Source organism: Aquila chrysaetos, chromosome 11 (assembly GCF_900496995.4).
Source record: "Aquila chrysaetos chrysaetos chromosome 11, bAquChr1.4, whole genome shotgun sequence".
Taxonomy (NCBI): domain Eukaryota; kingdom Metazoa; phylum Chordata; class Aves; order Accipitriformes; family Accipitridae; genus Aquila; species Aquila chrysaetos.
The window spans coordinates 666,610-690,312 of record NC_044014.1 but is presented as its reverse complement, the minus strand read 5'-3'; the positions used below and the strand labels follow the sequence as shown (position 1 = coordinate 690,312).

The following is a 23,703-nucleotide window of genomic DNA, read 5'->3' as shown; positions in this document are numbered from 1 at the left end:
TTTGTAGGTTTGTGGCCACTCCTTAAGTGTCTTTCTTGCATTCTCTGTGAGGTGTTGCTGAATACACTTCCAAATATATGAGACATTTGTCTTGCATATGTCTGGATCAACAACTGATTAATAAGAGGCAATGACTGAACAGGATATTTCAATTAATTTTGTACAAATACGGTGATTGATTTCTGTGGTGGTTTTATTGGTACTTGCTCATGGAAAATTGGGAATGGACACTTCCAGTCCAACAGGAGGGCTGAAATTAAACCATACTCGTTTGTTCCATTTTCAGAAATGCCAGGCCTCTGAGAGGAGAGGAGAGGAGAAGAGGAAGGGTCACCAAACACAAAACCTAATTGCTTTATCCTTTTGTTTTGGCGTGCTTTACAGGCAGAGCACAGCAGGTCTGGCAGCAACAGTGCCCAGCACGGTGCAGTTTGACTGTACCAATAACCCCTCTGGTTCTCGAGTCAGTCCCACAAGTAATGCAAATTTGTACAGATATCAGTGAGTATTTAACAAGCCAGGTAACGCTTACATCTGCAACCAAATGTTGCTTTGAGACTGCAGGTGAATCGGCTGCTCCTGGGTGTTTGTTAAGGCTCATGGCTTGGTGCTTTTCCCAACCAGTTTCGGTTCTGTGGCGATATGCAGGCAGCTGCTGGTGGCCAGGACCGTGGTGTGGTGGTGACACCCAGGCAGTGGGAAGGCCTGGCTGCGGTCGCTCCGTCGGAGCCCCACAAGGAGCGGCAGAGGCCGGGTGCAGCCGGCCTGGCGGGTCGGTCCGGGGGCTCCAGGCTGGCAGAGGGGTGAGTGCGGGGGCTGCGCCCGGGTCAGTGTTGTGGCTGGAGGTCCATGGGTTTGCTGCACCTGCGGCTGCACCGATGAGCGGTCCTGGCACCGCGCGCTCTGCAGGGAGCAACGCGGGCATCCCCGGCGGGCTGTCGGGGAACAGCCTGCGTCCCCACGTTCGTTAGCCCAGTGCCAGCCTGGCTGAGTTCAGGCTGCTGCGTGCAGCCCCCACCCCAGGAGGCCTTTCTCCCCCGCTGCCAGTGACATGGGGGGCACGCACACCCCCCCCACCGCTCGCGGCTGCGCCGGCGTGGGCTCTGCGGTACCCACGAGATGCTCGGCCCTTCCCAAACGCCGTGTGGGCCTGGAAGCCGTGCGGCAGGGCTGGCTCAGCACCGCGCCTGCACCGATGCACCGGACCTGCATCCCTGGCCTGCTTCGTCTACGACCTGGACAAACCAATCCTGGACAGCGAGCACGACCATACCGCTCCTCCCGCAGGAGCGTTACTTCTTCTGGATCCCCAAGTCCAGGTTCCTCTGTGTGTCTTCCATACTGTGAACGGCTAAAGCTTTCATTTAACGCTCACTCGCCAAAGTCCACATGGGAAACCCGGCATTTTAGTTTCAAAGAAACCAGTTTCTGTGATGCTACCGAGACATCGAGAGGCTTGATAGGTGTCTCTCTGCTAGGAAGGGATAATATCATCCCCATTTGGCAAATGGTTAACTGAGGCAGAGAGGCGGTTAAGCCATGGCTAATGAAATAGTTTATTTTCAGGGATGTCTAACCAATGCAGCCAAGACCAATGGCCTTGAAGCAAACACCCAGAAAGAAAAAACTCGGCGCAAACCATTATGTTTGGCAAAGTTAACAGAAAGAAGGCTTACACTGGAAAGTGTTGGGTGACCCTAATTTTGAAGGATTTCAAAGCCACAAAACAAGGTAGGAAAACGCTACTACGTTTTGTATACAAAGGAATAGAGACATCATCTGAACCTGCTGTGCAGCCTCACAAAACACATTTAATAACATTTCCTTTGTAAAGGGGGAAAAAAATGCAGAACTTCAGTGTTAGCAGAAATGTTTTCTCGACTCCCTTATATTTCAAAAGCAATGAAAACGGCATTTCACTGCTCGAGTTTTGAGTATTTGTCAGAGGATGTGCAAGCTTGTTGCAGGGTCATTGCAGTGAATAAGAGCAGAAAATCTATATGTAAACAAAAGTGGAATTAATTGAATTACTTCACAGTGGTGAAGTGACAGAAGTAAACGTCAGAGACAGGTAGAGCAAATTAAGATTTAAATTGCTATCTAACCTTAAAATCTGAAGTATGTTTTAGCAACTTGGGAGAAGTGATATTACAGATGTTATCTGACTCTGTTGAAGTCACCTGAAGTTTTCTCAATGATTTTAAGTGGCCAAAATTTCTCTCCACGTTTCCATAATCCACAGAATAATCATGTCTTAGAGCCATCATTACGTTTCTGCTGTGTGCAAAGCAGATGGGGAAAAATACCATGGGTCGGCACAGATCACCAGAGTATTTAGTATGTTGCTGACGTACTTGCAATACACCTATTTCTTGCTTTGGACTCGTGGCACAGCTGGCACAAAGGCCGGTACGGGATTTCCAGTGAGTCTGTCTGCAGACCAGTTTCCGAGGTTGGTCTGTTGCTGACAAAACTCCGAGCAGGTACTGACAGAGGAACAACTGGGAGCTATCCACCTCTGGGGTGAGAGCGTGGGAGTAGCTCTGAGCAGTTATTGCCGCTCCATCGTTTGGATCCAAAACGTACCGCAGCCGAGTCAGACCCAAGGATTTTGGCTTTCGTTCGTACCGTAGCACGTCTCAGAAAGCAAAAAGGATGTTTCAGAGGTATCTGGGTTTGGCAGAGGAGGCCCTTCGGGGGGCTTTGGTAGCACTGGGCGAGCACTTGTGTAAATTGGCGTTTCAGTAGCCAAGGGGCGAATCGTGGGAGCAGGGGCAGGCAGGCTCCGCTTCTGGGGCGTCTGGCTGCAGGGCAGGTGGGTTCCCACTGGTACCAGTGGCCGCGTGCTGGGGTCCTCGGGCAGCCGCTGGGCCCACGACTGAGTTGTCCGCGCGCCCTGTAGCTCGCTTTCCTAGATGCGCCATCGTTGTGACCCCCGGGTGGGTCTAGCGGCTGTGTTTTGATCGCTATGCTAAAACACAAAAATGCAACGGCACGCAGCTGGATGCGCAGTCCATTTCACCTTGACAGAGGCTGCTTGTTTTCCTAACTGCAGCGTCGGCACAAGGCTCCTGGAGTCACGCCCCCAAACAGTAAAAATCCACCTCGGAGGTGCCTTAACACGTACGTTTTAGATTTTTCGGACTTTCTACAAGCCTCGAAATTCACATACAGGCGTTTCCTTAGAGGCGTGAAAAGCCGCAGAGCAGCTGGCCTTCCGCCGTGCCTCCCACCCGCCATCACGCTGTCCTCTGAAGACGGAGACGCCCAGGCGAGCCCTTCGGGGTTCCCAACGGCGATGGCGGAAGCCGCCTCCGGACCCCGACTCTCAGCCCCTCTGCTCGCCCCCGCGGTCTCTCCGCCGTGCCCCGCGCGGGGTCACCCGCCGCCGCTGCCTTCCCAAATCTGGCGTTTTCTTGCGCCGGTGGTGGGGCGTCGCGAGTCGCGCCGCCCAAGCGTTTCCAGCGCCAGCGTGTTTCCCCCCCCCGGGCCGCGGACCACCGGGCTGCCCAGCGCCGGCTCGTCCCTCCGCGGTGCGGGGGCTGCGCGCCGCGACCCCCGCCCTGCACCCCGCGACCTCGAGTCCCGCCAGCCCGCCCCGCCCTGTGCGATGACGTAGCCCGTCAAGACGGTATCGCGTCATTCTGATGACAAACGACCAGAGCGGGTTCTCCCTGCCTCGGGGGGGGCACGACGGGACTCCGGTCCCCCGAAGGGCAGACCGGCGGCGGCCGCGAAAGCCGCCGCTGCGGCCCGGCCGGACGGCAAAGGCGGCGGGTCCACCCCGCTGCCTGCGGCCGCCAGGGGGCGGGCGGGGCCGGCCCGTCGCGCCCGGCCCCGCCCCTCCCTGGCCGGCCCCGCCCCTCCCGGGCCGGCACACGTGCGCGGCGGCCCCGCCCCGCGGCGCGGCAGGGCCCCGGCCGTCCGGCGGAGCGGGGGGGGCGGGGGGGGGCCGCTGGGCCGCCCGCAGGCGCGGGGGCGGCGCCCTGACGTCACGCACCTACGGCAGCGGCGGCCGCGGGGGCGCCCGCACCGTGAGGTCATCGCGCGGCGCGGCCCGGCCCGGCCCGGCCCGGCCCCAGCGGCCGCCGCCGGCGGGGGAGGGGAGCGGCGGCAGCGGCAGCAGCATGGCCGAGGCGGCGGCGGCGGCGGCGGTGGAGGAGGAGGCGGCGGCGGGGGCGCCGCCGTCGCCGCGGGTGGGCGCGTGGCTACCGGTGCTGGTGGAGCAGATGGTGAACGACACGCTGGTGGTCACGCTGAGCTGCGGGGAGCGCCGCTTCACCGGCGTCCTGCTCGACTGCACCAAGAAGTACGGGCGGGGGTGGCGGGGGGAGGGGGGGGTGGCTGACGCCGGTCCGGGACTGCGGGGGAGCGGGGCCTGCACCGGGCCGGGCCGGGCGGAGCGGGGCTGGCCCGGGGCGCGGCGGCCCGGCCGGGGTCGGATCCCCGCGCTGCCCCCGCCGCCGGCGGCGCTCGCCCTTTGTTCGCCCGGGGCGGCCCGGCCCGGCGGGAACAAAGCGGCCCGGGGCCGTCTGCGGCCCGGAGCGGGGCCCGGACCGGCGCGGGGCGGGGGGGGCGACGAGACCGGGACCGGGACCGGGACCGGGACCGTCACCGTCTCGCCGGCGGGGCCCACGGCGAGGGCCGGTGCGCGGTGCGGGCGGCCCCGGAGCCCCGCGTGGGAGGCTGGGCCGCCCGGCGCCGGCGGGCCCTTCCGCGGCGAGCGGCGAGGCTTCGCTACGGCCCCCGCCGGCTCTCTGAGGGGCCGCTGTCCTTGCGCACGGCCTGGGGCGAGCGCGTCCCTGTCCCCGGCCCCGCTCCCGCTCTCCCGCAGCGCCGCGTCCCGGCCGGTACCGGGGTGACCGCCCCCCCCCCCCCCGGCGCTGCGGGAACCCGCCGACCTGGCGCTGCGACCGCCCCCGCGCCGCCCGGTCGCCCTCGGGAGGAGGCTGCAGCCCGGCGGTTTTCGTCCGCTTTCTTCCCCGAGCTCCCCTCCTCTGGGCCGGCACGGCGGGCCCAGCCCTGCCTGCGGCTCCCCGGTGGCCGCCGTCCTGCCCTCCGTTAGAGCTAACCCGACGGCTCTGCCGCTCCAGTTGGCAGCGGCGATGATAGTTTTCCGGGGGGATCTCGGGGGATCTCCCCTCCCTCCGGTGTCTCGCTTCGGTCCGCCGCAGACCCCGCGGCCCCCGTTCTCTGCGGCGGCCGGGCTGCGGGGCCGCGTCGCAGCGGCTCTGGAGAGGTCGAGGTCCCCTCTGGCACGGAGAGGGGCATCGCTCGGAACGAGGTGGGCGAGAGGCCGGTTCTTCCGAAGGACGGGAACAGTCGCGCGGCGGAGGCTTTATTTTGAAACGGTGCTAACTTTTAGGGCGTTTTTAAACGCACCGATGGCAGGTACAGCCGTCCCAAGGACTGGCGTGCCAAAGGCGGCCAGCTTTTCTCTGTGCTGTGCTGGAGTTGAGAAGAGGGGTTTGGTTTCTGTCTGCTCAATAAAGGAATTGTCAGGTTAGTGCTGGGTAGGAGTACAGCCAGCTTCACCTCTGCAGTTCTTCTTGGAAGATGTATGAAGCAAGACTTCTGAACTTAATTTTCATGGTTTATTTAGTTTCACATGGCTATCCCAGAAAATTGGAGCCAGATTTTCAAAAGTATTCAGGCATCTAACTCTATTAAGAGTCTATAAACCCTGCTTGGTGTCTAGTTCCAGCCAAAACAGTGAGCGGTAGGCATCTCTTCAGTCAGTTCAAAAAGCCGGCTGTCTCTGTCTTTTCACGTTCCAGTTGTCCTCCTCCTCTGTGACAATGTGCACTTCTTTACCTATTTTGTTTTTCCCTAACCCTTCTCCGTGATTTTTTTCTCTTCTCTCTTCTTCCTCTGTCCCCGGTGGATCCAAGAAACAACCAGACGGGTGTTTCCTCCCGGGCCTTAAGGTGCTTCTGGAGCCTGTCACTGGTAATGCTGGTCTCTGCTGGGGTGGGAGGGTGGCAGGTGTCCCATGGTCCCCTCAGCAGTGGAGTTGTCTCTGAGGGCTGGTGCTCGTTCCGCTGCTGTCCCATCGACCGGGAGACCTGCGGCTCGGCCGGGGGCTGCCTGGACCTGCAGTGGGGATGCTGGCGCAGCGTCCTGCTTTCTGACTTGAAGTGGAACGGGGAGGGCAGAAAGAAGGGGTTTTGTTGGTGTGTTTCATCTCATGAGTAGGATAGCTGCCCCCATCTCCTCCCACCCGCGCCAGTAATTATCGTCTCTAATGATCAGACTTGGCGAAAGGTGAGCTTTTGGATGGGCCCACCTGCCCCCAAGATTACAGAGGGATGGGATTGCTGCTCCCCCTCGTCACTTTAAAAGAAGCTAAAATCTTTGAGCGAGCCAGTTTTGTAGCCCATCAGTATGGTAGTGCTGCTTCAGGTAGCGAGATGGGAGGAAAACCAGTCTGGCTTCTGGGTGCCACCTGGCACTGCGTTTTAACCATCGCTGTAGGGCTGCGATGGAGCGGGAGCTCATCCTGCCTGGCTCTCTGGGAGCCCTGGGTGGAGATCTTCTCAGCTTCCACGAGTCTCTTGCAGCGCTGGGAGGAGAGCCTCTCCCCGTGGGGCTGGGGTCCAGGCAGCGGGCCGGGAGGTCCCCCCGCTTTGGGTGTTGCGCAGAAGTTGACAGCAGAGCAGCTGCTGGGGCCGCATCCCATCCGCGGTGGTCCCTAGAGCTGGCTAGCCTGTGATGGCAGCAGGAAGCCCGTGACATGTGCTGGCCAACGCGTGGCTGGAGAGCCGTGGCCTCTGGTTGTGGCTGGTCAGCAGGAAGGAAGCATTGTGTGCGAGGCGAGCGCCTGGCTCCTGGTGGACCTTAGTGACTTCGAGTGAGTGTGGGGAGCAGGCTGAAAGCACCTTCTCCACTGCAGCGACCCTAAATTTGGGATGTGGAGGGAAGAAGAGATATTGCTCATCTCATTAACAGCAGAATACAGGAGTCAGTCTGCCAGTGGTTGGAAGGTAGAAGTCGAGATGTGTCCCAAAGGCAGCAGGAATTTGTCAGCTTGGTGCTGAACTTCGAAGGCCCCCAAACAAGTCCAAAACAGAGACGTGGCAGAGATGTTTTCCCTCCTCTTGCCTGTTGCCCTGCTGATGGAGCAGTGTCTCTCACTGCTCTGCACGGGGGTTACCGCGTGCTCTGCCTGTACCTCCCGGGCAGCAGTTGATGCCGGGCGGGCAGTGCTGCTCCACCGGAGAGAGGGGGCTGTGTGGGCGGTGGGGCGGGACTGGCAGGAGAGGAGCAACCAGAGTGGGTTGTACAAAAAGAGGGGAGAACCCCAAAAGAGAGGGAAAGCTTGCATGGTGGCTCTTTGGCTTTCTTTTGTGCTTTAAACTGTTCTTAGCATTACAGAGGGGATGAGCGTGTTTTATTTCTCCTAAAATGTAGTGAGTGACATGGGTAGCTGAGCGGGAGGCAGGCCTGCAAGCCCGAGCGCCCAGACAGCCAGGAGATCCCTTCCCGTCCAGGTCCTGGCTGTCGGACTCCCGTTATTTTAGCCACAAAGAAGCAGGCGCAGGTTTGAACCCGAAACCGCCTGCCCGGGTGTGCGGGGGCTCAGCCTGCAGGCAGCTTGCGTGGGAAGCAGGAGCGGCTGTGGGCAGGAGCCTGCCTGCCTGCTTCCTGCCTGCCTGCAGCCTGCCTTCTCCCCTGTGCCTTTGGGAACAGTGGGATGTAGTTAAAAACGCATGCTTGACTTCTCCAATAGCTGTGGAATTGTTTGGAGAAAGAATGGTTATTGCCTTCCTACAGGCATCCCTTTTTGACCGCAGCCTAGATAGTGTGTGCAGCAAGCACCAGTACTTATTATCGAGCGACTGGCCGTTACGCGCTTCTAGTAAGCGCGCTCTTCTAGACAGTAAGCTACCTAGCATCCGTGCTCATGAGGAGGTTTAAATGCATTCTGACTGCAGTTAGAGTGGTTTTGATAACAAGACTTGGCAATTTTGTTGCAACTGAACTTACAATTAGGTTTTTTTTTAAATTATGCATGCGTATAAATCGGAGGATGGTGTCCTCTGTTCCAAGCAGAGTTTGAATTGAGGTAACTTAGTCCATTTGGCTACAACTGCCCCAGAAAGGGGGATTCCAAACAAGGTGAAGTCACATCCCGCAGTATTTCCTGCTGCTTGTAATACCTGCACGTGCACTCGTGCCCCTAACCCACAAATTCAGGCAACTTCATCTTAGTCAGATGGGTTTAGATACGCAGAATCAATAGTGATGGTAAGTAGATACAAGAGATACATTAACTACATCCAGATTTGTGCAGAAAAAGTCTGGGGGACATAGGGAAAGCTAGTGAAATTGCTATTTCTCCTTGTGGTAAAAAGTGAGCTTCTCCTGGACAGTGAGTGAAGTGTGTCAGATGAAACCTTTCTTGTTCTGCAGTGGGTGGAAAGGCACCAGAGCTAAATCCTCTTACAAGGAGCTGTGCCTGCGTGGAAGGCGGCTTCAGGCTGTGTGCGGGGGGCGGCAGCGGGGGGAGCACCGGAGGCTGCGGGCATGGCAGCTGGCTAGCGCTCTCCAAGGGTAGGACTTGCTCACTTTTAGTTGGACTTCCCACGGCTGAAGGAGCTGAGTCTCTCAGTGCATCCCCATCAGGAGCGCCTAGTGTGGAGGGATAGAGAAACCGAAAGCAGCCTTGGGTGATGGCGGTTGTTCGCTTGTGCTGAACAGGCGCTGCTGGCGCCTGGCGATACGGTGACAAGATAAGAGATATCTGTGCATGGCTTCTCTGGAGCTGTTTTCCTTCCCCCTGTGCCTGAGAAGTAGGGGGCTGGGTTGCACGTAGTCTCGTGGGGAGGCAGGCAGACGGGCAAGACGGCAGAACTCTTCTTACCCCTGCCCAGAACTGGCACGGTAGGCAGGCTGGAAAAGGGACAGTTCCTCAGCAAAACTGCTTTCTTGGCCTTCGGAGACACTTCCAGTATGAAGGAAAAGACCTAGAGGCCCCTTGAGCAAGCGCATCCATCACCCGTGCGCCCTGGCTGTGGTGGCGTGCCGGGGCACCCGTGCGGTTACCTCGTGGCGGGGGGGGGCACGCGCAGGTTCCTGGTGTCCTGGCTGGAGCCAGAGGTGCCGCTGGAGGAGCTGCAGGGGCTGTAATTGACCGCGGCTGCCGTCGCTGTCTGCCTGTAAGACCTCCCAGTCCAGGGAGCGCGGCTGCGGCGGGAGGTGCTGGGTGCCCTGCTGGAGGTCCCCGAGGTGGGGACCCTTGTGAGTGCTGGCAGGGAGAGGAGGGAGCCTGTGAGCTCCCTCTGTGCCGCCGGGTCCCAAGCCCAGAACCGGGCGGGAAGGACTTAAGCCACAAAGTCAGCACACCTGGCTGCGTTTCTTACAATGCCCGGCACCCCGTGGTATGGCCGTGCAGAGCGCGGCTGTCCCCGCTGCTGTTGGGTGCCAGCGTAGGAGCAGTCCTGCTGCACCGGCGTGCCGCAGCAGGATTTTTGTCTGCCCCTGGCCAGCTGTGGCCCTCCCTGACAGAGCCGATACCTGGCCGCGTGGAAGCCGCTGCCGTCGAAAACAAATCTTAAGCTGCCTTGCTGTTCAGCGTGGCAGTTTGTGCGATCCCTCGGACAAGGCAGGTGGTGTATTTTCTCTCAGACCGCTGGTGCTACTGCATCTTTGGACTGAAGAGCTGCTGAGCTGGTGCCCTGGTATAGGCTGACGACGGAGTCTGGGTGAGCAGTCCCTGCCCCGGGGGGCTCATCCTGATCGTCTGGGGCTTTTTCCTTGTAGTTTTGTAGCAAGTCTAAAATGGCAGGATCCCAGCCCAAAAGGCTTCTGGTTAAAACAGCTTAACAGCCGCTGCGCTTCTCCGAAGCCCTTGTCACGAGCCGCCCCCGTGGCGCAGGCGTGCGCCCCAGCGTCCCCGCCGGCCGGCGGCCCCTCGCCGGGCAGAGCGGGAGGGCTGCCGAGGGCCCGTGGCTGCTCCCAGCCCCGCGGCGGTTTGGGCTAGCCTTAGTCCAGGGCCGTGCGACGGCAGCGGGGCACGGGTACCCGAGCACAGGCACGCTCGTTTCTTGCCCCGCTGCGCTCCCCGGGGGGGGCATCGACCCGCACGCTGCCATGAGGCCGGGGTCTGCGGGAGCGCGTTCCTGTGGCCAGGTGGGCCGTTTCAAACCTAGCGGGGTTACGACTTGCTCGTAGTTAACTTTACAAGCGTAAATCATCCCGTGAAGTTAACCTTTGAGTGCTTCGCTTCTGCCAAGCGAGAAGCTTCGTGCCACGCCGGATCCTCGGGAAGGAGGTGGATTTGGTGGACCTGCCTGCTCGTTTGCCTGCTCGGAGCCAGGCTGTGGAGAGCAGACAGGATCCGGGCTTGCCTGCAGGAGCAGAGGGAGCTGGGCTTGTGTCCATGCGAGGAACAGACGACTTGTGCACTTTTCTGGTGTGACCAAATTGTACAATCTCATTGCACAAAACAACCAAAATTTATAGCCAAAGCTTCGGAAATGATATCACTTTCAATTGTTTTATGAATGATGCTGACATCTTTGGCTGTACAAACTGTACTTGCGTTCTTGGTTATCATTTGAGAGACACCTACATTCTCAGTCGTCTCTGTTTAAAAAAAAACTCTTGGAACAAAAACACTGTGTTCCAAATTATGTGGTTTCAACAGCTTAATCCTCTTGACTCGCTAGCATTCGAACTAGGAGCTTCCCAGTTAAACTAAACTGTCGTCTAAACAGCAAGTCCTTGCACTCTTATTCTTTGAATAATAGGATAGGACTTTTCAGAGTCCAGATAACTCAGCGGTTCTTTTTATTTCAGAGAAGGGTAGTGACTTGGTACTGGAATCAGATTAATTCCTGCTTGCTTAGTTTATGCAAGCTTTATTTTTAAACTTGGTGGGAGTCTTCATGGAAATCAGGTGAGAGAGAGAGACAGTCTGTAGTTGTCTGAGAAAAGGATAATGAAGCCAGTGAATTAGAGCCATATTAAATGGGATCCGTGTTCCCCATTCTCCTGTGATCTGCTTAAAAAGCCCTGCTCTTTTTTGTCTCTGATCTTGGATGGTTCATGGCCTTTGGTAACGCTGCTTTCTGCTGGTGCTCCTGGGAAGGAGACACCTCCTTGCCTGTGCCTGCTGAGGGGCAGGGATGTTTTTAGGGTCCTTACCACAGCAAAGCAATGCAGCCCGAGGGCAGAGCTGGGGAAAGTGCTGGGAGCCAGGGTGCCTGGGTGGAAGGAGGAGGCTCCCCTCCATCGGCAAACCCGCGGCAGTGACTTTGTGCTTCTCTTGACGAGGGGATGTGTGGCTGAGTGGGTGCCTTCAGCTTCTCTTCGGTGCCCTTCTGCATAATGGTTGCCAAAGTCCTTCTCCCTGTAACGCCCCTAAGAAACTCCTCCTTTGCTAGTGGTTGGAAGGAGAACGATGACTAGCAAGGAGGAGAATGGGGAACGTAGCATCCTAAACTAAAACTAGTGTTTGGTCTGTAACTGTTCTCCATCTCTTTGTGGCTTCTTGGTGGCTCACCTATACAGCATTTTTTTGTTGTTAAAAAAGCTGTAACACTTCACTGATGGTGTACTCTCTACAGAAGTATCTCTGGAAAGCCAAGACAGTGACCATTGCTGGTTCTGAGTCAGTGTTTCAGGGCAAATATTTGTCCAAGTGCTGTGTTAGCATAATATTTCTAATGTCAGGCCAAGGGCATAAATTCTGGTGCAGAAATCCAGCGATGTGAATCGCAGTTATGAGTTTCAGTGTTTCAGAGGATTTGCTTTTGCCGATATGCATGCAAGATATTGTATCCAGACTTCGGTAGCCTGTAATGAGACTTGGCATTGAACAATAGTACATCATCATTCTTAATCTTGCTATTCTGAAGTAGTAGTGTATTCCTTATTATAACAAATAAAGTCATATATGGAAGAGACCGGGGGCAGAGGAACAGAGCTGTGTACTGGTGAACCTGTGGCTTGAAAGTGCAAGTTATCCATCCAAGTCAAGATGCTCAGATTTTGAAAGAGAAGCTGAAAAATCAGCTGTGCAAGTACTGTGTGAAGAAAGGAAGTATAATAGCTCCCAGAAGGCTCACATAATCTGTATCACAGCGCTCCTCGTGGCTTTACCAGCCTGCTGATAAAATAAACTGCTTTGCGTGATAAAACCGAAAACTTCTTAGAGCAAAACTTTTTGCAAAGAGTTCATGGAAATAGAGATTTTGATCTCGGTGCCTTTTCTGGCAGAAGAGTAGGACACCTTTCCTAAATTTTGAAATGCTGTTATTTTTTTCAGTGGCAGAATTGGCTGCCTTGTCTTAAAAGTCAAGGGAAAATGTTGTGTTCTTAGTATGCTGAAGTTGTGGGAGCAGTTGGCTTTTTTTGGGGTTGTGTTTTTTGTTGTGTTTTTTTTTGTTTGTTATGCGTAGTTTTCCCAGAGAAGCACCTTTCAAACATCCTGACTCTTTGTCTCTTTCCCTCCCTGTCCTTCTCACCCCATTTTAGGTCCGGATTGTTTTGTCTCCCATCCTCCTTTCCCAAGCATGAGGACCCTCCCACTGACACTTGCGCTAACGGAGTTGCTGATGGCGGAGATGCCATGCAGCGCGAGACAGAGCCGCAGTCTGCTGGTGAAAAGCCTCCCAAAGGAAACGGTGATGAGCAAGTACCCCCCCTCCTGCCTCCCCCACCGCCTGGCAGCCTTCCTCCTTACCCCCCCTACTTCGAGGGAGCTCCCTTTCCCCGTCCGCTATGGCTACGGCACACGTACAACCAGTGGGTTCCTCAGCCACCGCCACGGACTATAAAGAGGACGAGGAGGCGTTTATCACGGAATAGAGACCCGGGAAGGCTTATCATGAGCACTATCAGGCTACGGCCAAGACAGGTGCTCTGTGAGAAGTGTAAAAACACTCTGAACCCCGAGGATGCAAACACAGCTAGGCAGAACGCTAAAACCAGGAGGAAGCTGAGCATTCAGGACAAAGAGCAGAAAAAGCACAGTGAGTCCGACTACATGGAGAAAAGGAACAAAAGAGAAAAGAGAGAGGATGACAAGTTTTCTGGGGAACTAGTACATCGAACGCCAGTTATAAAAATATCCTACAGTACTCCACAAGGGAAAGGCGAAGTTGTAAAAATCCCTTCCCGGGTTCATGGCTCAGTCAAACCGTTTTGTCCAGAGCGAATATTGCAGAACGGAGGAGAGGACCAAGAGGAGACCAGAGACTCTGAACGGTGTCGAGAAACCAAATGTTTAATGGACAAGTCAGCAGGCAGCCAGCTTGCTTCCATTCCAAAACTGAAGCTTACGCGGCCGGTGCATTCCAGTGCGGATGTCCCACCCCCAAAGATACGGCTGAAGCCCCATCGCATAAATGATGGTCAGAGTGTTTCAATTTATAAGGCAGAACTTATTGACGAAATAAATGTCCTTCAGAGCAGCAGGGAGTCCAATCCTGGCGCATTTTACAATGATGAATCCACAGACAGAAGTTTAGCTGAGATATCTTCAGGGAGTTCAGGTGAAGATGATGACTTTAAAAGATTTCCCCAGGGTAAAGATGGGCATGATAACTTGGCTTTCCTTATGAATTATCGTAAAAGAAAAGCCGATTCTTCTAGTTTATCAGTGTGTAGTAATGACAGTCTAGACGAATCCAAGTCTTCTAGTTCAGAAGTAACATCACCAGAAATGTGTGACTTTTTGCCTGGTGATGATGCATCCGTCTCTTCATCTTCAAAAGATGAGCGTAAAATTGTGCCGCCACTAACAGTTAGACTGCATACCCAAAGTGTGTCTAAATGTGTCACAGAAGATGGAAGAACTGTTTCAGTGGGGGATATTGTTTGGGGTAAAATTCATGGTTTTCCATGGTGGCCAGCACGTGTTCTTGACATAAACCTTAGTCAGAAGGAAAACGGAGAACCTTCGTGGCGAGAAGCTAAAGTATCATGGTTTGGTTCTCCAACGACTTCATTCTTATCTGTTTCAAAACTCTCTCCTTTCTCTGAATTTTTCAAACTGAGATTTAATCGCAAGAAGAAAGGGATGTATCGGAAAGCTATCACAGAAGCTGCAAAGGCAGTAGAGCATCTGACTCCAGAAATAAGAGATCTCTTAACACAGTTTGAGACATAACTTTGCCTCCAGTATCAGGTGAGTGCTTGCTGGACTAATGCTTCCTATGAAAAACCTCCTTGTGTTTTTTAATCTACGTTCCACTGTTTGTTTGCATTTGTTTTCCCATAAAAACTTGAGGTTGGCAATTGTTAAACCTAAGTGCTTGGCTGTTAGTTGGTGGTGGTAATTTCAGAGGTGATAAGAACCTTTAGTTCCAAACCTTTGGGGGGACCGTGGGAATTGGAGCCTCTACTCCCAGAGGGGAGTACAAAGCATCTGACATCGTGAGGAAGCAAGCATCGCTTGTTCAAAGAGCTAATAAAATGGTAGTCATGTATTAGCACTGTTTACAGCTAGGATGTGGCAAGTATTGAGGATACTTCATTTGCATCAAAACTCATCCTGTGTGGCTGGAGGGCTAATAGGTCTGAGACTTTATGTTTCTTTGAAATATCTTTTGGTTCAAAGAACTAAAACTCTTCTTGGAATTGAGATTATATTTGTCATACCTAGGTACCGATGCCCAGCAGTTACCCATAACAGTTAAGGGCCCTTGGAGGCCCTTTGCTCCCCTACGGTTTCTCCGACCCCTCTGACATGGATTTCTCATGAAGGCACTTTCTTTATGGCTCTTCAAAATGATTGTACTAAAAGCTGTCTTTAACTGGGAAACAGTATTTCAATATTTCTCACAGCACTTGAGGTTTGGCTTGTGTCTGAAATGTCAATGCATTGCTGGGGAATGGCCTGGATCATCAAATTAAATTATTTTGGGCTTCACCTGCAACCTCTTTGTTTGAGGACATAAGGTGGGAACATAAACGTGGGAGCTGATTCTTTGTAATGCCTCCACATTTTGCTTTTACTGGAGGGGGATAGTACTCCCTTTCTCATCAAACAGCCAAAACCTTGCCCAGGATCAAAATTTGGTACCTAAAAATACAGGATGTGGTGTGACTGGGATTAGAAATACCATCTGTAATTCCAGTTGATGCTGCCTACTACACTGCCCTCAGTGAAGTCCATAGGAAAAATCCAGCAACTTGAATAAGATCTAGAATCATTTCACAACCTTCCAGTCGTCACTATCTGGACAAGACCTCATCTGTCATACTGTTAAACAAGGGGAGGGATTAACTTTTTGTCTGAAAACCATGACTAATCATGAGGAAGAGTCTTGTTGTCAAAGCTCTTGCTTTATACAGTGTTGTTCATTATGTTGTCCCCTAAGTTTTTCTGCTCTTTTTCATGCTAGAAGGACTGTGTGTGCAGGCCGGTACTACTCCTGCTGTAGACTGTCTATTCTTCTCTAAGCTACTGTAATGCAGTGGGACTATGATGGTCAGTGGTCATGTAATCCTGAGGGGGGAAGAAGGATTTTTTTTTTTTTTTCATACCCTCTGTCATGCTTGAGCATGATGAAGGACTTGCTTTGCTTGAGTTATTCCATCTCAGCAAGCCTGGCTGCAGTAAATAATCAGAGCGTGGCATATTCATCCTGTGTGCTCAAGGTGTCTGGATGACTGGATGCTCGAGCAAGTAAAGATGTATAACTGCAGCAGCAGCATTTAAGCTTCATCCTTGATCTTGCCCCTTCAAATGCTACTCAACTCTGGCTAAAGACTTTATTATATCAAGAGTGTTTGGATTGGACCCAAATTCCTATTAGCTAGATCTGGAGTATAAATAAACCTGATGCCCAGAATACACTGTCCTCGCCAGTGAAAGCACCATGGTCAAAATCCATCGCTCCTGTACGAATAGTGCTCTATTTAAAGGAGCAGGAAAGCTTCATCCTTCTTCTGAACTGTCTTCACTGTGTTTGTATGTGCAGTTTCGGACAGCTTTAGCAGAACGTATGTCGTCACCGTTACTGACAGCTCTCGTTGCTGTTGTGAGCTCTGGGTGGGCTGGTATGCCATATCTGGTGGCTTCTGGGCAGGAGAAGGGGCAGGGTGAAGAAGCACCTAATGCTTCAGATCAGTCAGACTGGCCATGCCAGTCAGTCCGTGTGGAGTAGGAAAGCGTGTGGCCAAGAGGAGCTCAAAGTCCAGCCCTGGAAGTCAAAATGGGAGGATGTTTGCCCAATGACACGTTAGCCTAAGGAAAATGCTGCCTGTTCTTACCAGTAGGACCACTGCAGGTGTGGTGCTAATGTTAAGACCTGGCCACAAGATGCAGGGTGAAAGGCTGTAGGGCAAGGCGTCAAGAAGGAAAAGCAGCACTTGCTCCAGAGGAGACCTGGGTTATTGCAGACACGGTGGGTACCTGAGCTGTAGGTATGGAGCAGAAGGGGTGGAGCGGGTCTGTAAACTGGGGGAAAGAAGAACATGTTGAGAATGATAAGAAGAAAATGATGGGATGGGCTGGATTAGACCAGACCCTTCCCTCCCTCTGTATTCTTTGGCCAAACCTCTGCGTGTATATATGGGTATATAGATATATTTAACGCATATAGCCATTTCATTGACCTCCTTCAGCTGGCTTTCCACAGATAGAAAATCATCTTACATGTGTCTTAAGGTGAGCTGCCAACACCATCTGCTAGTCTGGAGATGACATGATAGTTGGATAAACAACTGCAGTTGCTCAAAACTAGAAAAGCAGAACAAAACAACTTCCAGTGTTCTGCATGTCACGTTTACTTAGATTCCTGATTAGACCAGCATGTCTAGTGTTTTGATACATCACTTCTAAAACAACTCCTTATTTCGGAGACTTGCCCTGCACCTAATTCTCTCTGTTCAGGAGGACTGCATTTTATTGTTTTCCTTGAATTTCCCTAAAGTAGAACTGAAATGTTTCCATCAGTTGCTCATCAACTGTTCTTTCCTGAAGGGCGTAACTTAAGTTTTCACTAATGTCTGCAATTCCTGAGTCTTAGGACCACAATGACGCTTGAGCTACAGTTAAATATCTGAAAGCTTTGAGGCCTTTTCAAGGCAGTACAAGGTGGTATCTGTTGAAGTAGTTTCTAAGAGCAGGCATCTGACTGGTTACATTGCATGTTGCCGCTGTACAATCCATCGTGCTGACGCTTCACCGTCAGCTGCACGGGGGCTTGTTATCGTTAGCACCGAACAAGAACAAGAGTCCAGGAGGTGCCTTCAGCAGCAGCACTTAGCTAACGTCGCTTGTGCTAATCCTGGGCACAGCAGAAGTGTGTGACTGTTGACACTTTCTGTTGTGAAACTTCCCGTCTTCCGGCATGTGATGCTGTTCTGCAAAGCATGGAGGGTAATTGCTGGAAAAAACGTACAAACAGTTCAGGTAATTTGTGGATGCATGTGAAACTGGAAGCAATTGGATTTTTTTTTTTAAACTTGGTTTGGGTTGGAAAAGCTGGTATGATCACTTTATGTTTTTATATTTTGTCCTTGTACTTTTTTTGCAAAGAATATACTTTATTAAAACCCTGTCATTAACTGACTAGTAAAACAAGGTTTCTGGGAAAACAACAGGCAGACTAGCAGCCCTTAGAACTCAAATTTGTAAGACACTCTGGGTTTAGAGTCGTGCCGGGAGGACAGTGCCCACTCAGCATCTTCTCATGCTGCTTTGTAGCTTCTACTTGTGTGTCACGTACAGAGAGCCGCTGCGCACGCTGCCCGTGCCGCGGAGACGTCTGCGCCGTAGCTGGGCGCTTGGCGAGTTATTCTTGCCTGGTTTTAAAGCACCAGGCGCTGGCTCACCGCCGCTCGTCGTGCATTTGCGACCGCAGACCTCTGTTAGCAGCAGGCGGCTGTGACCAGGCCCAAGGCCCTGGTAGTGCCAGGGTGGCGGGCGGTGTTACTTCCCCGCCGAGCCTGACCGGCTGGTACGCCAGGTCCCCGCGCCGCCTCGGCAGCCTTATCCCGCAGGGTGGGAGCCGGGACGCGGCCTGATCCCTCGCCGTGGCTGCCTTGAGCGCAAGGCGTGAGGGAGGCAGCCGCCCCTATCCCGGAGCGAAGGATGTTTGCCTTTCTCTCAAGGAAGGCCCGTCCGAGGGCCGGCCCGTCGGAGCGGCGCTCGCTGGGGTTGCGCCGTCGCGTGTGCTGCTCCTTGGGATCGCCGCGGCTGCTGGCCGCCCTCCCCGGCTGCCCGCGGCTGAGAGCTGAAGAGGGGTCCTGGCGCGGCAGAGGTGCGGCCGGAGGGGCGGGGGGCACGGCTCGGCACGCTGCCGCGCGCGCCGGGAGGAGGCCAGAAGGAGCTGGGCCTGGTGTTCGGGGAGTGGCGACGGGGTCACCGGGGATGGACATCTCCAGGCCGTTCGCCCGGGGCGGTGCTGAGCTGCCGGTGGGAAGCGGTGGCTGCGGTGGCGGCTGCCCGCGCAGCTGAGCTCCCGATGGGCGAGGGGCAGCCCTCCTTCCAGTCTGTCCTCGTGGAGGGGGCTTTGCTTCCCCCGCGTTCCTGCGGCTTCCCACCCCGCTTCCCTGTGTAACTGCCTGTGAGGCTGCGCTGCGGGCCTGGTGGCGTGCTCATCATCCATCACCCGTTTTGGCTGCAGGACTCTTGTCTCCGGAGTTGTTTCAGACGGTCAGAAAGTCTTCTGAGAAGTGGAGGTGTTGCCCGCGGCGTGCCGAGCATGCGTGTCTCAGCAGGGGCAGTAGGTCCCTGCGCGGGACCTGCTCCGAGAGCCGGTCCTGCGGGCTTTGGCACTCCAGCCTCGACTTTTTTCTTGGGAATAAGAAAATCTCTTGTGCTTTTGCATTTTGCTTGCTGTTGACTTCCATGATAATGTCATATTTAAACTTGCAGCTGCATAAACTTCAAATTCCTTGAGCCAAAGGACTGTTCTTCCCTTGTCTTTCACAGCGATGAGCACCCCAGCTGATTTCTGGTTTTATAACAGTAGCTTTGCTGGCATACCCAGGGCATTGTGTTCAGTCACCAGAGAGATGCGATCGAAGGGTGTGCGATGCGGTGTGCCGAGCACGCTTCTGGTCTGGAGGGGAACCCCGCCCGGGGCAGGGATGGACCCTCCGGGGCTGGTGTCACACACGCGGCCTTGGGGACAAGCGGCGGATGGGGCCGTGGCTCCGGCTCTGCCGCGGGCTGGGGCACAGGAGGGAAGGAGACCCGTGTTTCCTAAGGCTGCCCTGTCCCTGCTCCAGGGAACGCATCGTGTGGTGGGATTCAGGGGCTTTTCAAGGAGTGTGTGTTGCTCCAGCCCCGCTGGGTGGCAAGGGCATTGGTTCATGCAGGTTCAGGGTGCTCAGCAGGCTGAGCAAGTCCTGCAGTGCACCAAGGCTGGGTCTCTCCTCCTGCTCTGTGATCCTCCTGAATGGCTCCTCATGACAGATCTCCCCTCCCTGCCCACAGCCCTTTCATGCAGTAAAACCTTTTATACAAAAAACTGCTTGTAGATTTTCGTATACATCTCTGCATGTAACAAGTTTACAGTATATGTATTCATTTGCTTTTTTCAGTCTGGAAAATCCTTTATTCTTCCTCCCTCTCTTTCTCCCCTCTACCCCCAAGCTGTGGCTGTGGGACCATTAAACTTGAAAATACTGGCTTTTGAAGGTTTTAATTTTACTGCTATTAGCTTAATAGACCCTCAGTATCAGTATACTTGGCCATTCATCACAAAAAGCACACTGCTACTATGTACAGCAAAATCAAAGCTTATTGCATACTTGCTATATATAGTAAGCTCTAACGTAAAATTTGGAACATTGGGTTATGACTTCACCTTCAAAGATGTTCAGGGCTTTGTATGTGCATGTAGCCAGTATTGCCTGCCAGCAGTTTATGAAGCAACATAAATCACTCTTCTTTTTCCTTTTACCTCTTCTCTTCTGCTCTACCAGTGGCACAAAAAGGTTATATAACTTTATATAAAGTCGTGGTAGTGATTGCTGTGATAGCTAAATTTTTAAAAACACCTGCCTGGTCACGTGAAATATTTCAGCCCAGAAGATGAATGCTTGAGATTTTTCTTGGCCTGGTTTCTAGATGGTTCAGTCAACTAAAACCAAGCATCCAACTTAATTACTGTTTCTCAGTCTTCCTTCAAACAGCTTGGAGTCAGTGTCTCTGCATACTAATACGAAGTAGGAGAACAAGTCTATTTTAGACTGCATTGCATATTTGTGTGCCCCAGTGCTGGATGTCTGGAGCTGCGTGTCTGGTGGCATCCCGCTGATTTCCCTGTTCCTGAAAGCGCTTGCACATTTGGCTTGTGACCACTGTGACTGCATTTGGAGACATCTAGATCCATGCTACTTCTCCTTGTTTGTGCCATCTGTTGCCCCTCTTTCCCTACACTCTCTGCTCCCAGGCGTATTTTTTGGAAATGCCAGCAGGCCATACATTGTGCTATTTCTAACTGCACACGAGCTGCACAGATGCCTAAGAATGCGATCTGCTTACGTGAGCTGTAACTTCAGCTGCCAAAGGAGATTTGTATCAACCTAAGAGCTTAACAACTCTCTTGGAAGCAGAGCAAGCTGCCCTCTGGACTGAGGGTCTCCAAGCCCCATCTGGAGCTTTAGGCATCTGCTAGTTGTGCTGCCCAAGCGTGCCCGCGGTGAGCACAGAGGGTGGGTGTCCCTCTGTGGTGTCACTAGCCTGCTGTGGGCTCGGTGCTGGTTGGATCTGTGCAGGAGCAGGGTCTGTGCTGGGGGCTTGGGGCGACGGGTGCTTTCAGCGGAGTGTGCCGGGGGCCAGGCTCTGCAGAGCAGCCCCATCTGCACCGCTGCTTACTGGGGCGAGAGACGGGCTGCGTCTCCATGGTGAGGAGAGATGTCTGGACAAAGAGCCTGGAAACTTGTTTCCTTGAAAACTTTTACAAATAATGAAAAAGTGAGGTTTCTCTAGCTTTTTCTGAATTGCATTTATTTACTGGTTTGGTTTTTAAACTCAAATGGAGGTGTCTAAAGCTGTGGCTACAATTCACCTTTTCACACCAAGCACAGTGAGTTTGGCAGGGTGGGACCTCAGGCAGAGGCTGACGTGCGGTTTGGAGTGAGCAGCGCTGGTCAGCCGAAGAGGTAAAGCCCTTACCGAGGGAGTCCTCTTGCCTCTCTGGGTAAGGCTCAAAAGTTCATCCTACTTCTGTTCGGGTTAAGCAGATGTTTGCAGATGTTTGCAAAGTATTGAGCACCTCCAAGTTGCATGTACAGAAAAGCTACTTTGGGCCAAGAAGGAATAGGGGTTTTTTTTTTTTTGGAAACTTGGGGATAGCTCTCTGTAGAGAAGGGTGCTTGTTACTCTGAAGGAGAGGAATGAATAAGATCTTCATGGAATAGCCATGCATTGTTAATGCCACATGCAGCTGCTTGGCTTGTGAGGCCTGGTGACGCAATAGGGTGAAACAGATATTTCCCATTTTAATGTTTAGGTGTGAAAGATAGGACTTTGAATGCCCAAATCGATGTGAAGATTCTTGAATGTTGAAAAACCTGCAAACTGTTGTTTTTCAGCCTTGATACGTGTTTTGTTTTTTCCCTGAGTACCCATTGCTGACACTGGGATCAAGGTGAATAGGAGTGTGTGGGCTGAGTGACAAACTCTGACTTCTGCCTAATAAAAGACTCAAGGAAGCTACTGGCCTGTATCCTGCAAACTACATGAGGATGAGCTGGTGCCTGGTTTATTTTTTTTTTTTTTTAAATTTGTTTGATGCATCTGTTTTGCACCCTATGTGTACCTTTACAGAATACGTGGGCTTTGCATTAGCTGGTTTATGAACTCTCGCACATCCTGGGATTACGTACGTCTGAAATAGGCTTCTCGTGTCTGGCAGTGATGACAGAGATGGGGCTTAATACCTTGACTTGTGGAGTACTTGTGCTCTTCATACCTACAGTCCCTGCACCCCAAATCTCCAGCTCTTCAGTCAGTTGGAAAGTGCTCTCTCGCTTCTCCTGGTGCCACCTCTGCCCCGGAGCAGGAGCAGCGTGGGATCCTGCCGCACACACCAGCGGCGATGTCTGTCTGGTGTGTGAGGGCGAGGGCTGCGTCACCCGCCTGTCTTTGTGCTCCGGTCCCTACGGATGTAGCATGGAGCGAAGGTCCACCTGTGGCTCCTCTGCCTGTGGAAGCGAACGTGACTCATCTCATCTCAGCAAGAGGGTCACAAACGCTCTCTGGCGTGTTGTGCCTGAGCCCTTCCCACACAAACTCCATCAGCTGCCCTGCATTAATCGTATAATCATCTCTTGGTCACTGGGGATGCATGTCTCTCTGGAAGGGAGGAGCAGGGCATTTTTTTAATGAAGGCTTTTTTCATTAAGTTGATTAATTTCTGAAGGAGTGAATGCTTTTAACTGACATACCAGTTCCTGTTTAATCTGCATGAGGTTCTTGCTATTGTAGGATCAGACAGACTTGTTTTCTTTATAAAGCATATTTCCTGTGTGCTCTCTGCAGTTGAAGAAATGAATTGTAGCAAAATTACTGGCTTAACTTCCTTTATGAATGATGACTTGCTCTATTTTGATTCAAGCCAATAACTTGAGCCTTTTCTTCATGCAGAAAGCAACCTTTTCTAAAAGCAGAAAACCCCCAAACCCCATACAGGATTTTTCATAGAGATGCTCGGATGATAAGAGTTTAATATTGGAGAGCATAGCTGCCAGCCTGTTCAAGTCAGCTGGATACTGATGCCTTGGGAGTTGGAGATGGTTCTAAAACCCTGTCCAGCAGGTCGGGGACAGGGCTCCCAGCTGCAATCCAGTAACCCCCACCAACCCCAGCCCTCGTCCCGCAGTAGGAAAGCATGGGAAGGAAGGACTTTTCCTGGACCACTGCCAGCAGTGCCCTTCCTGCCCTTCCCCTCGCCTTCTGCTGGTGACTCTGGCTGTTAAGCAGGTACTGTCTTTAGAAACAAAGCCCTGTGGGAGCCACTTAGCTGCCTGTCAGAGGTCTTCTGGGTCCCCTGGCCCCTGTACCTCCTCAGGGCTGCGGGAAGATACGACCGCTTGATCCTTCTGCGCTTGAGCCAGGGCTGCCTTGCTGCCCTTCCCCCAAGGGGACATGTCTGGAAGAAGACTGATTGGCGATGCTTAATTACGGCCTGCTGTTAATTGCATTATGATTAGAAAATATTCCTCAGAATAAGCTGCTTGGGTGGAGAAAATGAGCAGGCTTCTTGCTGCCGTTGCTTCTCAACCCGCCAGGACGTGCAGGGTAACCAGGGCTTGTGCCGCTCGCAGGGCTGCGACAGCAGAGGGTTTCAGCACTGCAGCACTCTGGGGCTCTCCAGAGAAACCGTCTGAAGGAGATGGTTCCGAACTCCAGCTCGGGCATGCACGCGTGTCTCTTGGTCTTCCCCTGGAGCTAGTCTGTGAGTGTCTGCTGGTGGTGGCGGTGCAGCCCTGGACGCCCAGCAGCACGCCAGTACACGCAGGAACCCCTTCGGTGCTGCTCCTGGTACTCTTACGAACGCAAAAGGTGCGGGGCCCAGGGTGCTCCCTGTGCCGCAGAGGGGGTGCTGGGGGTATCCAGTACTTGTCTCACCTGAAGGGTCAAGGCACGAGTGCCCTGAGCGGGGCTGTGGGCAGAGCTGGCGTGAGCAGGGTCCCCATGCATCAGCACACTCGGGACACGGTGTTCTCGGAAAATAAACCAGCTTTCCGCACTCTGCGGCAACTGTTAAATCTGAATTTGTGAATGGCTTT

At 53.4% G+C, this 23,703-nt stretch overlaps 1 protein-coding gene across 2 annotated transcripts in view; it reads left to right on the top strand.

Annotated features, from left to right (window-relative positions):
• The first annotated feature begins 4,086 nt into the window (after positions 1-4,086).
• PWWP2B (PWWP domain containing 2B) overlaps positions 4,087-23,703 on the top strand; it is a 47,214-nt gene continuing 27,597 nt past the window's right edge. Inside the window, exons 1-2 of one of the 2 annotated variants that reach the window (XM_030029971.2) lie at positions 4,087-4,309; positions 12,481-14,134. In XM_030029971.2, coding sequence (XP_029885831.1) covers positions 4,128-4,309; positions 12,481-14,116 — 1,818 coding nt within the window. In that variant the 5' untranslated portion in view covers positions 4,087-4,127 and the 3' untranslated portion in view covers positions 14,117-14,134. The remainder of the gene's footprint in view (positions 4,310-12,480; positions 14,135-23,703) is intronic. The other variant, XM_030029970.2, reaches the window with a different exon arrangement.